Source organism: Lutjanus erythropterus, chromosome 20 (assembly GCF_056507025.1).
Source record: "Lutjanus erythropterus isolate fLutEry1 chromosome 20, fLutEry1.hap2, whole genome shotgun sequence".
In the NCBI taxonomy this organism is placed as follows: Eukaryota; Metazoa; Chordata; class Actinopteri; order Lutjaniformes; family Lutjanidae; genus Lutjanus; species Lutjanus erythropterus.
In genome coordinates, this window is record NC_139336.1 from 7578845 (window position 1) to 7592504 (window position 13660).

Sequence of the window (13660 nt, forward strand, 5' to 3'; positions counted from 1 at the left end):
TCAATGGAAAAAGAGTGTTTTACTCAGTTTATTGAACAAAATATCTTACAGTATCTTGGATATACATATATACATATTATCTTGTACTGTGTAACACGGCTGCTGAACCCCTGCAGTGACATCAATTGTAACGCTGTGCCTCCAAACCTCGATGGATGTTTCAAGGAAATATTAATACATCATTGACTTCCAAACACATTATACAAATCTTAATATAGAAAGCACAAAAAATAAGAATTTATCAGTGAAAAGTACTCACTCTTAGGACAGAAAGGTTCTTCATACAAAAAACAACTTTTACAATATTTTTTCTATTTTTTTTTTTCTTTTCTTTTTTTGCAGTTACAGTATGCAGGTAATAAATATACCTGGAATTCCCTCTGTTTTTGTCATATGTTGTCGTTCTGTTTTCCTCTGCACGGAAATCACCAATAAGGACTTATTCTAGAACAAATAAAGTAGTGGCTCGGCCACCGGAGCTTCTGCTGTCGTCTCCACTGCTGCTGCCATTATCAGCAGGCCTCTCAGATAACATACACATCAGTCTTCTCCCCAAGAAGCCAATACGTTCTCATTTTGCCTTTGCCCTGGAAAAACACAGAAATCAATAGGTTCATCAATGGAGATGAAGCATGGGGGTGGGGGGTGATATCCTCTATTAGGCTGCCCTTCGTTTAAGGGTGACCCTGATGGTTACTGCGGCTCAGCTTACACCTCCACCTTTATTCACAAGTGAAGCATTACACATAATCAGAGGGAAATGAACCACATCACCATACTGTTCATTTTAAAAAGTCAACAAAATAACACTGTCAAGTCAAGTGAAAACCTTGTTTCCCTTGTCCACATGATAAACATGACTTTTCAGACTTTCAGACTTTTAACATCCATGTGTTTCATGTCTGTAATTGCATAATATAATATAAATGTTAAATTATTAAAATCCCAAGATTCCCAGGAACACTGACACATACTACATCACCAGTGTCCTCAATGGTAGCTGCAGGCTGGATCATATAGACTAAACAATTAATTGATTCATTTAAATAATAATAAAAGACATGACACCACCAGTAATCTGTAGCTGCAGCCCAGTGCACAAAGCAGCATTAGGTTCTTCAATTATTTGAACATTAAAGGCTTACCAATTTGCGATGTGCCTGGCAGATGCATTATACAGCAGGATGTTTACAATTTAAAATGTGTCTAGTATTAAAGGTCCAGTGTGTAAGATTTAGAGCCAGAATATGGCAGAAATAGAATATAATAGTCATAAGTATGTTTTCATTAGTGTATAATTGCCTGAAAATAAGAATCCTTGTGCTTTTGTTACCTTAGTGTAAGACATTCATATCTAAAGCAGGCATCATGTTTCTACAGTAGCCCGGAATGGACAAACCAAACACTGGTTGTAGATACAGTCATTCACATAAGATTTGTGGCCACCATAATTTCTCTCACATACTTGGAAGAGGAGAGTGAGATGAGCAGCATTCAGTTGGTTGCAATCTACAACCTCACGACTAGATGCCACTAAATCCTACGTACTGGTCCTTTAATGTTCAATGCTTTTCATGTGAATGTTGAAACAGTGTTGATAGTAAATGTAGTCAATTGCAGTAAAGCATTTCTCAGTTTGTGTAATGTTGACCAAGAAAACTGTGTACTATTGCTGCAAAAAGAAGTCCACTTTCTTGGTCAGTATCGCAGCACTGAGTAATTTATTGCTTTATTTGACTACATTTACCATCAACACTGTCTGGACATCCATGTGAAACATAGTGAAATTTTCCTCTATTTCTCTGTACAAATGAACTTTCCATCATTTCCAGAACATATCTGAAACAAGGCAAACTGCACAGCAACAAATGTCAGTATTTCACCCTGTTGGCAGAATTTTCTGTTTGAGGCCAAATGAGTTGTACAGACGGATGTTTTTATTTAGCGGTCACAAACACAAGCGGGGCAGCCTTTCTTACTGCAATGCTTGCTCTTTTTCTGGTGTTTCAATCAATTTTGAAAAAGCACAGGAGGGGTTCTTACCTTCATTTCTACATCTCCTCGTAACTGGAGATCAAAGTAGCCAAACTCATCCAGCACTTCTTTGGTGGCCGAGGAAACGTGGATCTTTAAGGCTGCAAAACACATCAAGACCACAACAGAACAGACTGAGCATTTTCACACTGTGAGTGACAATCCAACAATATTTAAATTACCACTACGCTGCTTTTATCTTCAGGACGAACAGCAGAGGAGGAAACTGAGCAGCAAGACGAGCCGATGCATTCAGTCCCGTCAGACGCCAGCAGCTGAAATGCTAACGGTGATGAAAATCTGTACTGTTTTGTCCAATTAATGCACACAGTGCAGAGATGTGAGATGTGATTCCTGCCTGTGAGGCTTCAGGCAGCTCAGTTTATCGCTGGCTAAGGGCCCCTAGCTGTAAGTGCTATCAATTATTTACCAGTGGAGGCACAATACAGGAAGCGACTCAGTAGTTAATCAATACATCCGATGATTCGCTCGCAAAATATCCAACCACAGTTTCATAACACTAGTTCCTGTCGGTGCCAGTTAAGAACAGAAATGTCAGTGTAGAAAGGATTTGACTCAGCAGGTCAATATGTCTCATATTCAGCCCTGAAATCAGACATATAAAATGTTTCATTTAGCAGAGGTAGAAAAATGACTTTTCATTAAAGACAGAATCACAGAGGAGCTTCTGTGGACTGAAGATTTAATGAACTGCTCAGATAAATGCTTCTTTACTCTTTATTGGGATCAGATTAATTTTTACCTTGGAAATGTTTGTTTACATCTAATGTGTAAAACTCAATGAGAAAAGACTGGCAAAAAACTGTTACCTTGGCAACAACTACTCTTCCCAAGGTCCATATTACTAAACAACTGTATAATCAAAAAATACTTGAACTGACAATTCATCCAGTTAATCATAGTTAAAATGTCTCATTCTCAGTTAAACTTACCACCTTTACACCAAACACAGTCAGAGGATACATCAGTCAGTGACAGTCTGTGTATCAAAGCCTAATATATCTTTGTCCTCTGTGCCACAGTACACTTGTCCAAAAACTGTTAAAACACCACAGTGAGCCACACTGTTTTGAACACACACACTGTATTTTATAATGACTTAATCACACCTACCATCCTGCTAGTGTTTATACTCACTAGAGCACCAAATTAGTATAAATCTGCAGCTGAAAATAGGTCCCAACAAATACACTTTGTAGTTAAAGTAACATTTGTTATCCTTTTACGTACAATAAACTTGATCAGAGATACAATATTTAGGTCCTTAGACTTTCATCAGGTAAAACTGATGGCAAAAGAGAAAAAGAGTTTTACCTGCTGAAGGTCCAAATACAGAAATATTGTATCTCTAATAAAGTTTATTGCATGTAAAAGACCGTGCAGAAGCTGTCTCCTCTCTTGCCTATAGATGTTTCCTCCTGCGCACCTGTCTACAAGAAACTAAAGGTGTGTATGAGCCTTTGCAGTTAAGATTTGAGTAACATTTGTTAAAGACTTCTGTACTTGTGGAAATGAGTGACTCTTCAGTAGGACGGGGCTCAGAACTGAGAGCCACAGACAGGATAGGGTAGACTGACAGAAAGAAAAAAGCAGGAATAACCTCTTTAGCTGCTTTAGGTTTAAACCCTGTGTGTAAACCATGTGTCACATGCTCAGAGAGGCACAAATACATCAGGAAGTATCTTGTAACCAATAATAAATACATGTGCATCAAATGTATTTCAAATGAAATGCAATACTGCTATGAGAAATTTGTAATTTGAAAATGCAAAAAATACATTCTGTACTGACTGATATTATGACACTGTAGGTATTTAGTAGACTTAATATGGGTCTGACCTTAAGAAATATGCAAGAATTTTAGTTTAAAGCATTTAAAAATTAGCAAAAAATTATCAACAAAATTTGAAGAAACAGTTTTGACGTTATGTCAAAGACATGTATGTACTGTGTTGCAGAGATATCTGCTAAAGATAGCATTACTAACCAGGAAATATGATTCACTTGTGTTTAGCCAAAGACTGTGATTGGGCTAATTGTACAGTTTGTTTTTCTATGGAGTAAACCAGAGGATACAAATGAGAATAAAATGGCATATTAAACAAATGTATTTTAAGTCTTTTAAATATGCAAATAAGTATTTCAAGTATTTTGTTACAAATGCACAGCAAAATACAAATTACACAATACTCAAAGGTAATTAAATATGTATTTTAAACACATGTAACTGAAATACTGCCCATTTCTGCATGTGCAGATGAAATTATTATGAACCTGAACTGTCATTAGGTACATGGTAGACCATCGATTCATGAAAGTAAAGGAAAAAAAAAACACTTTAAGGGAAAGAGAAGAGGGCACTGGTATGAAACATCTTCCTTCCTGTTGAAAATCCAGATCTGTGCAGAGACATCTGATATAAAATCCAGCAGGCACAGGGGTCAAAAAATAGAACATAAACTGACAGTGACACTCACCCTCTCCGTTGGACTCCATTCGAGATGCTGTGTTGACAGTATCTCCAAACAAACAGTATCTGGGCATTTTCAAACCGACCACGCCGGCACAGACTGGACCTATAAAACACAAATCAAATATAGTCACATTTTACAGCAGACAAAAAAATATATATATCTGGCATGCTAGAAGCTGCTGTCATTGTGAAAATGTTTTTAAATAGGACAACAGAGGTGTTAGTGAATTAATATTGTGCACTGAATGCTTTAAATTACTCTGACAATGCTAAGTACCAGCCTACGCACACTGGACCATTTCTGTTGCATGTCAAGTGTCTGGATAAGAACATAAACACTGCTGCCATGAGCCAGTACAGACTAAATACTGTGTCAGGAGCATACGTCAGATTAAATGCTGCAGACAGATCAAGATGAAACATCCGGAGTGTTTATGTCCAGTCAGTGTGTCGGTACCCGGAGGTGGGAAGTTACAAATCACAAGTGCTCTACACTTGTTCTGCACTCAGCTGCCAATTTATCAGATACACCTAGCTAAAGCTAATAAAGGCTAATATAACAGTCCTGCAATAAATCCTGCTCTCCTACCACTGGAACTTTTTCCAGGGACAAGAGGAAGGAGGAACTCATTGTGTTTCCACTGCAGAGGTCAGGGTCTAGTTTAATTTCCGAGGACATTACTTAACCCCCAAAAAGTCCCTGCTAAGGGGATAGTACTTCCCAAAAATATAGGAATTTTGGGGGTGGAGCTCACAGTGCTGCACACATTAGATTGGTCAATTACTCATAGCATTTTATTTCAGTTACCAGTTTTAAAAATCTGCAGCCACAAACCAGTTTTTTTTCTGCCTAGTGTGCAGATCAATATGGAGTTACAGAAGAAAGTAGATGGCCTAACAACGAAACTGCTGCATAATCATGTGCAAAATGAAGTGTAAAAACAGCTGTAATTTTTGTACATTAACAGAGTAATTTGCCTAATCTTTGCAGGTCTTTAGAATGCAGTAGAAACAGCGACAACAACAGGTGAAATGACCCCTTTATTTCATTGAAAAGTTGTTCCTGGGGCTAAAAGTTCTGGTACTTTGGGTGGAAACACAGCTTAGCACGTGGAGGATTTACCGGGAAAAGACTCTGGGGATTTGACAGTTTTACAGAATCCTCATATGTAGACACTGTCACTGTAATCCAGTGCCCCACTTAATTACATACAGTCGAACCATCTATTTATGATTCACCAAGTTCAAATCCAGTAACTATTAGTCACGGTGATGAACAGGGAGAAGAAGAGTTGGGGTTTATTGCCCTCAGACACACTAAACATGTAGAATCATTTACCAGTTACGGTAAATGTGACATTACTATAATTATAAAGATTATTTTTGGGGCTTTTGCCTATATTTTGATAGGGACAGCTGAAGATAAGACAGGAAAAGGAGTAGAGAGAGGGGGGGTGACACGCAGCAAATCAAACCGGCAGCCGCTGCAGAGGAAGAGGAGGAGTGTACGCTCTACCAACTGAGCTATAGAGGCGCTCTGACATTACTATGATTGATTATGAGATTTCTGTGTGGCTGATTAGACTTCTGAATCCAAACAGTAAAAGAAGACAGATCAGGCTGAGTAATTTTATTGGACGGAAAGCACCAAAAAGGCTCTCATCTGCTAAGATGGAGGGGGCAGGTTTTAAGACTTATACTGCAGCCAGCCACCAGCGGACGATCAAGATGTTTTTCCTTCATTTTTGGGGAGCTGTCTTTTTTATTTTTATATGTATGCGCAGTCAAAGGTACAAAGAAGCAATGGGGGGGCATAACTGTTCCACCTTTGAGCTAGCACCGGAGCTAGTAACAGGTCTGAATTTATGTCTATATAAAAAAGTGAGCCAGCAGGACATTCAGTGCCATTTCTGAGTTTTTCAAATTACGTACTTATTTCACTAATCTGTCAGCTGTGTCTAAATAAAGAGCAAGAGAGACCAGCAGACACAAACATTCAGACAGGAGAGAAATCCCTTCTCGCAGGAAAACACAAAAAATCCTTGTGTTAGAAATTCAAAGATTATCTATTCTCCTTGTGTGCAAAACAACAACTCAACATTGTTGTTTTGCACACTGGTCTGCTAGCAGTGTTATAGCAGCATTATTTTGTCCAGTGTAATAAAGCAAAGGCGGCATAATGACAAGCCTTTGTTGCAGCAGTATTGGGTGATCTCTGTGTAAAAAGGGCTTGTACTTCCTTGTGACCAAGCCAGGACTAAATAAGTTCTCATAATAACAATATTCAAGTAGCCTGGTTCAGACCTGTGAATGACTGCCTGTCATCTTGGGATTAGTTCAACGATTCAAAAAGGTCTGGTGTTGTGCTTATTACCGACTGTGTTCCCACCAGAAGTCAATCAGTTGCTGATAGACACAAAGCAGGAGTAAGAATGAGATAGTCATCTTGCTCTGCCAGAAGGAGAAAAATGGCTAGATCAATATAAAATAGCAACATAGCCTCAAAAATGGGGACAAGCACAGATGAGATCGATGCAGCTGCACACGTTGTTGTAAGTGGACTTTTAAATTGACTTTTTTGATTGTTGCGTTTGCTGCTCCTAGCAACTACATCTTTTGTTAGTGGGAGAAATAAACTAACATTATCACGCTGCTATTGAAACGCACTGTGTGTGAAATTCCCTGCATCTATAAGAAAATAAATGATAGTGTTGACTCATCAGTGCTTTGGTCAAGGACATCTTGGCAGGACGGATGACAGACATTCTGAGAGACTGAATCTGAGACCTTGGTGCCCACAGTTTCTGATCAGGCTGAGGGTTCACACTCACCTGTGTGTATACCTATCCTGAGTCTCAGCTGGTCGTTGGGTCTGTGTCGGATCTTGAATGTTTTGACCTGCTCTAACAACGCCAGTGACATCCCTGCGATCTCTCTGGCGTGCAGTTTTCCATTCCGCACAGGCAGCCCCGACACCACCATGTAGGCGTCGCCGATGGTCTCCACCTGAGGGACAAATTCAGACAATTTTGTGTTTTTTATTTTGCCGAGGATTCTTAAATGCACCAATACGTAACGAGACTGTTGTTGTTGATTCCTACTCAAAGCATCAAGCTATAAAATGCATGATCTCAAATATTTGAGTTGCACATTTCTTATACATCATTCTTGCATTAAGAGGATAGCTCAGATTATTTGAAGTAGGGTTGTGTGAGGTACTTACACATATTGTATTACCTACAGCAGATGGACACCGATACGTCCCCAGTTAGGAGAAGCAATGAACTGCTGTGGACAGGGTCAGCAGCAAAACACATTTTTGCCACTTAAAAAAGGGACCACCTTAAAAAAATCAATATCAGTCTAAGTGTAGACTATATTTAGAATACTTCAATGACTTGACCTTGCCTACAGACAGCCTTTTCCAGATGGGAGACCACTGTTACTTAAGCCAAATATTGTTGTCTCTATATCAACCACACTCCACTTCTGTGAATCCAAATGAACTTTCTGAAACACAGAAGTCACGCAATAATAACTGACTAATAATAATCAAGGCAGTGGTAGACCAGTTTGGCAAAATTACTGATTTTGCCAGTGCAGTTTGGTTACAGTGACTACACTCGTAGTCACAATGGGTTTGGATTAAAGAACAGTGGAAACTTGGATAATCAACAAATGTCAGGTAGCTGGATGCAGTCCCACGGCTGACCACCTCAGGAGGAGAGGAGGAGATTGGGTAAGACTTCAGGCTGCTCCTGGATAGTATCCGGTCAGGAAAATGAAACGTGACTCAAGCTGGCCAAGCAACGAGAAACCAGACACTGTTCTGCCCATACAGCGAGACCTGCTCCAAAGCATCCTGGATCAGGCCGTTGCACCTGAGAGGCAGATTGCACTCTGAGCTGATAGGGCGCAACACCCATGACTCGGGCAGGACGAGGGGAAGAGGACTGCGTGTTTACTATGTTTATGTCGATGATGTTTCATGCACAATCACAGTCAGAGTTGATGAAGCACATTTCCCAGATATCGAACTTTTTATGTGAAGATATCGACCACCCTGCTGCTGCTGTTTACATTCAACCTGACACAAATTCAAAAAATGCACTACAAAATTATTTCCTGGGTGTATACATGTGTATTTATTTTGTTTTCTATTTTCGTACAATTCCATTCTGAATTTAAATAATCATCTGTGTTGTATTTTGTGTGTATTATGAACTACAACTCTAATCTCCCTGTAGAAACCTGTGTTGTATAGTGATAATAAATGTCCCTGAATCCTTAAATCCTTGAATATAACAGCCATTCCATTTTCTTTACCTTATCTAGTAACAACATTTTAAATATAATGTACACTTAAACTAACAGTGTTTGTTTTAGGTGGCTAAAATATGTTTTTGCTGCTGAACCTTACCATAGCCGTACAGTAATTGTCCAGCTTCTGGTAATCCTGCTGCTTCCCCAAAACTGGGAGCATACCAGCCACTGTAGGTAATACACTGACTATGGATAAGTACCTCACACAACCACAATTCAAAAAATCAGAACTACCCCTTTAAAATCTATTATTGTAATTATTCACACTGATCATCCTGACTTACCTTGTATACATCAAAGTTATCGATGATGGCATCAAAACAGGTATACAGATCATTGAGCAATGTGACAACCTGTAAAAAGACAGAGAAGTTTTAACTATATGACTAAAGTAAAGCTACAATTCTGCAAAACCTAAGTAGATAAGTAGTGAAAATATTTAGCTTAAAGTCTGGATGTCAACGGAAAGAACTGTGGCTTAAATCAACAGTCTTAAAGTCTTTAAATCCAACATGGAGGCCAGTGTGTCTGCAAAACCTCACACTCTCCCACATTATCTGTGTTTGTCTGTCACTGGACGATTGCCTGCTGAGGCTCACTGACAAATACATTTACAGGGTTATAAATCAAATCCACAGATGGAATATTGCAAACACAATCTGTAATTTACCAAAGTGTTGGGCGTAATAGTTGTAATGTCAGAGGTTGGATGTTTATTTTAAGACCAATTTATTATTTAGTTGTCATCTTTAAATGTTCATTTTTCATAACTGCATCTGCACCTAAAATAAAAGCCAGCCCAGTCTTCATCTACAGTGGTCAGGACATTTTGTGCTGCACTTGTGAGTGAGCAGCGTTAAGTGAATGAGAACATTTAAACTGTGATGGACAGGGATCAGAACTGTGAGAAACTTTAGATCGTTTTTTCCATACTGAACTTTTACAGGCAAAATCAGTGATTCAAATGTGGACTAAATGGCTACCCTGTCCCCAAACTCAAAACACAGAATGAGAAACTGCTGTCAATCAGATGATTGAGTATCTTCAGTAACCAGGTCATGGTTTTTGGAAAGAGACATTGGTTTTGAATTTTTCAAATGTATTTCTTGGCACTTTGAGCCAAGCCAATTTAGTCCCATTATATTGAGAGAACGCAGACATCTCTATGGCTGATATCTCCAAAACTCTGCAACTCACACCAAAACTATCTAGATGGATAAAAAGCACTACAGGCCAGGGGAAAATATATATTTTTCCAGGGTGAAAGAAGCACCTAACTGCATTATACTGTGAAGTCTACACTGAGATGACATCCTTCATATGCTGACAATCACTAATGCACTTCACCATTTTCAAAACGGCTACCGAGTGCACAAGGAGGGCCACTACAATTACAGGTCAGCACATGGTGAAGTGTTGACTGACTGGCTGACTGATGGTGGAACCACATGTATATTTCCACTGGAGGGGGGGGGTTGGAGGATTTTGGGCCTGTATGCAGCCTGACAGGAACAGTTGGAGGACGTCACCTCCTCCACCTCCTCTGTTTTTTGGCATGTGATTTTAAATCACATCATTCTTAACACTCATTTCTGAGAACTGGGATAAAATCATATTACACTTCAATTATCCTGGGAAGATATATTTTAAAAGATCAAACTCTTTGCTATTAAACCTTGTAACTGCCGATGTCCAAGTTGAACTGCTTATGAAATATTGACATGTTACAGACTGGACAGTGTTGCTTTTTTTCATTTCACAACATAGTCATAGTAAGTAGCCATTTAATTTTTGAAGTTGTAAGTGTCTGTTCTTGTGGTGGTCCCCCTCCATGTGAAGGTGTCAGATTGTCCATCAACTCTTCAGACCCTCCGCAGGGATGTGACATGATAATGCATTTGGTCTAGAAACCTCCCTTTGGCATTCTAGTGAGAGGGAGATATGTGGTGGCATAATGTGACTCAACTCTGCGTCAACACACTCTTCCATCTAACAACTGTACTATTTTGAGTTGCAGCCCGTGTGTGGGAACACACACTGTGGGAACTATGAGACACACTGTAGGTAGAGACCTGATGCTGGTGAGCACTTTCATGCATGAACAGAGAAAGAGGATTCACTGTGAGTGTCATCACGAATAGTGATTTTTAAAAGATTAGATGAGCTTGGTACAGTAGATGTTGAGGAAAGTCAGAAAAGGGGAATTTGTCAGTTCAAATCAGATCGAAACAGCGAGTTGCAGAGTGGGAATCGTTCATGAGAGGATTGCAGTGGCTTGATTTCTGCGTACCTGTAGCGGTGTACTCTCTGCAGACATGGACGTGAAGCCCACAATGTCGCTGAAGTAAATGGTGACGCTGTCGAATGCTTCTGCCTGCACCGTCTCCCCACGTTTCAGCTGCTCTGCTACTGAACTGCATGCAGACAGAAAAAATGTCAAAGAAGCAAAAACAACAATCTTAAAAAGTAAAATAATGCAGTCAGTAAGACACTGTTTTGTTGACATCCTGATTTAATTCATACGGAAGAGTATAAGTGCCAGGGGAGGGGGAGAAATGAGATGAAGATGGTTTTTTTATTGCAAATTATGATAATAAAGTGGAAATGTTGAGAATGTTGACTTTTTTATTCTCAACATTTCCACTTAATTTTCAAAATGAAAAGAAAAAAATGTCCTCCTCATGATTTATTTTTTTCTTGTGTCTTGCCCTATTACAGAAGGTTGGATTTCATTCTTGACATTTTGACTCTATTCTCCATATTTCAACTTTATTCTTGATATTTTGACATTTATTATCAATATTTCAACTTTATTCTTGATAATTTGGCTTTATTCTTGTTTTTTATTTATTGAAGACATTTTCACTTTATTCTCAACATTGTGACTTTATTCTTGATATTTTGACTTTTTTCTCAATATTTCATTTTTATTCTAGATAAGATGATAGATTATATTTTGACTTTATTGTCAATATACTGACTTTATCCTCAACATCAACCTTATTCTTGACATTTAGACTTTTTTCTTGACATTTCATCTTCATTCTAGACATTTCAAATTTATTCCTAATATTTCAATTTTTTTTCTTTCCCCTTATGCCTGGCCCTAAAGCTCTTCAGTAAACTAAAACTCCCACTAAAAGATGTGTCCTTGGAGGACAACTACAGAACGCCTGGCAGGTTCAATTATGTAAATGGATGTCAGTTTATCTTTGCCAGTTCTGCTGTGTTCACATTAATTGTCTCTCCTCTAATCAAATAAAACCAAAGACAAAACTACTGTGGCAGAAGTCAGCTAGTGAGAAATGACATCTGTCCTTTGTCTCAGGCCCTGCTCTGTCTGTCTGTCTGATGGCTTTGAACGAGACAAGTTCCCTCAACAGGAAAAGAGGATAATGGGTGAGAAAGATCTGCTACTGTGGTGTTATCTAAGTACGGCTAAACTCACTATCATGTCTGTCTGTTCTGTCTTAATGAGCAGTCTGCCTGTCAGCTCTCACTGTTCCCTTTCATCTACAGTGAAATCTCACCACAGGGAAATGTGTATCTGTTAATAAAATGTGGTGTTGGGAGGGATTTCCAGTCTTTAATTAATACAGGGATTTAACACAATTGACAAACTGTCTGGTTACGCTCACTCTATTTGCTGGGTTAATTGGAGTTTTAAGCTTTTGGGGGGGGGGGGACAAAAGTGCAAAAGTGATTGTAATTTTTTCTTACTGCGGTAAAATTTGATAGAGGAGGTTTTCAGCTTTCCTTTTCTCCTCCAGGTAGGCTTGTGTTCGCTCCTCCACCAGGTTCTCCAGGTTATTGGCGTACTGCTCCATCCTGGACAGCAGGTTGTTAAGAATACTGGTGCTGCCCTCCCTGTGGAAAACACAAACAGAGCACAATTAGGTTTTGTACACACAAGCCCCTGGTCAGTGAAGAACTCACGTCTTCAGTATTTATAGGATCATTCAAGTTTTATACAACCTGGGTCTTTTTTAGTGGTGTTGTCTATGATTCCTATCCGTAATAATAACCCTAATAATACTGCAGTCAAGTTTTGCTGAGATCTTTTCCTATAAAAGAGTACTTCACTGATTTAGCACTCCTATGGCACTGTCAGATTAAAACAACACAGAACAGAAGATATCTTCTTTTTAATTCCATGCAGTCATCGTCCTTGTCAAAACCCTGTGCCTATATCATCCACAATGCAATTCTAATGCTGAAAATGTGAGATTTAAGGGTATTTTGCTCGTAGTGGCTGGCCTAAAGCAAAGATGAGGAGCTGAGTACAGAGATCTGGTGAGCTCGCTTCTTTCTTCTTGTTTGGAGGTTTTGGTTTTTTTTCATTTTCACATTTGAATGCTTACTCAAATTCATCAGACTTCACATATATCCACAAAAATTGTTGTTATTATACCCCTTTGTTGATATACCCCTTTAAGTCATTGGTTATCTGCACTCATCATGTAAAATGTAATTGCTTTATGAATAAGCTCCGTCAATCATATCTGAGTGACAAACAATCCATATTTTTGTATGCATAAAAATAAAAATAAAACATCTTTCTGTTCTGTTCATGGTGGAAACTACTGTTTATACTGTAAATGTCAAATCCTGTAAATGTCAGAAGTAGTCTAATAATTGATACCTGTGAAACCCAAAAATTTAAAAACTACCAATGGAATCAGCACACTTGAGAGAAGAAGTAAAAATGTGTTAACATTCACTACATTGAATGAAAAACAAGAAATGACAGACTAGTGGGGATGATGTCCCAAGAGCAGGTGTAAGACTTCAGCTCTTTGATAATCATGA

At 38.7% G+C, this 13660-nt stretch overlaps 1 protein-coding gene across 1 annotated transcript in view; it reads right to left on the minus strand.

Annotated features, from left to right (window-relative positions):
- npr2 (natriuretic peptide receptor 2) overlaps positions 1-13660 on the minus strand; it is an 82496-nt gene continuing 68836 nt past the window's right edge. Inside the window, exons 16-22 of the mRNA XM_084745354.1 lie at positions 12572-12718; positions 11142-11265; positions 9136-9204; positions 7360-7534; positions 4533-4631; positions 2044-2135; positions 1-587 (exon numbers count right to left, since the gene is read on the minus strand). Coding sequence (XP_084601480.1) covers positions 525-587; positions 2044-2135; positions 4533-4631; positions 7360-7534; positions 9136-9204; positions 11142-11265; positions 12572-12718 — 769 coding nt within the window. The 3' untranslated portion in view covers positions 1-524. The remainder of the gene's footprint in view (positions 588-2043; positions 2136-4532; positions 4632-7359; positions 7535-9135; positions 9205-11141; positions 11266-12571; positions 12719-13660) is intronic.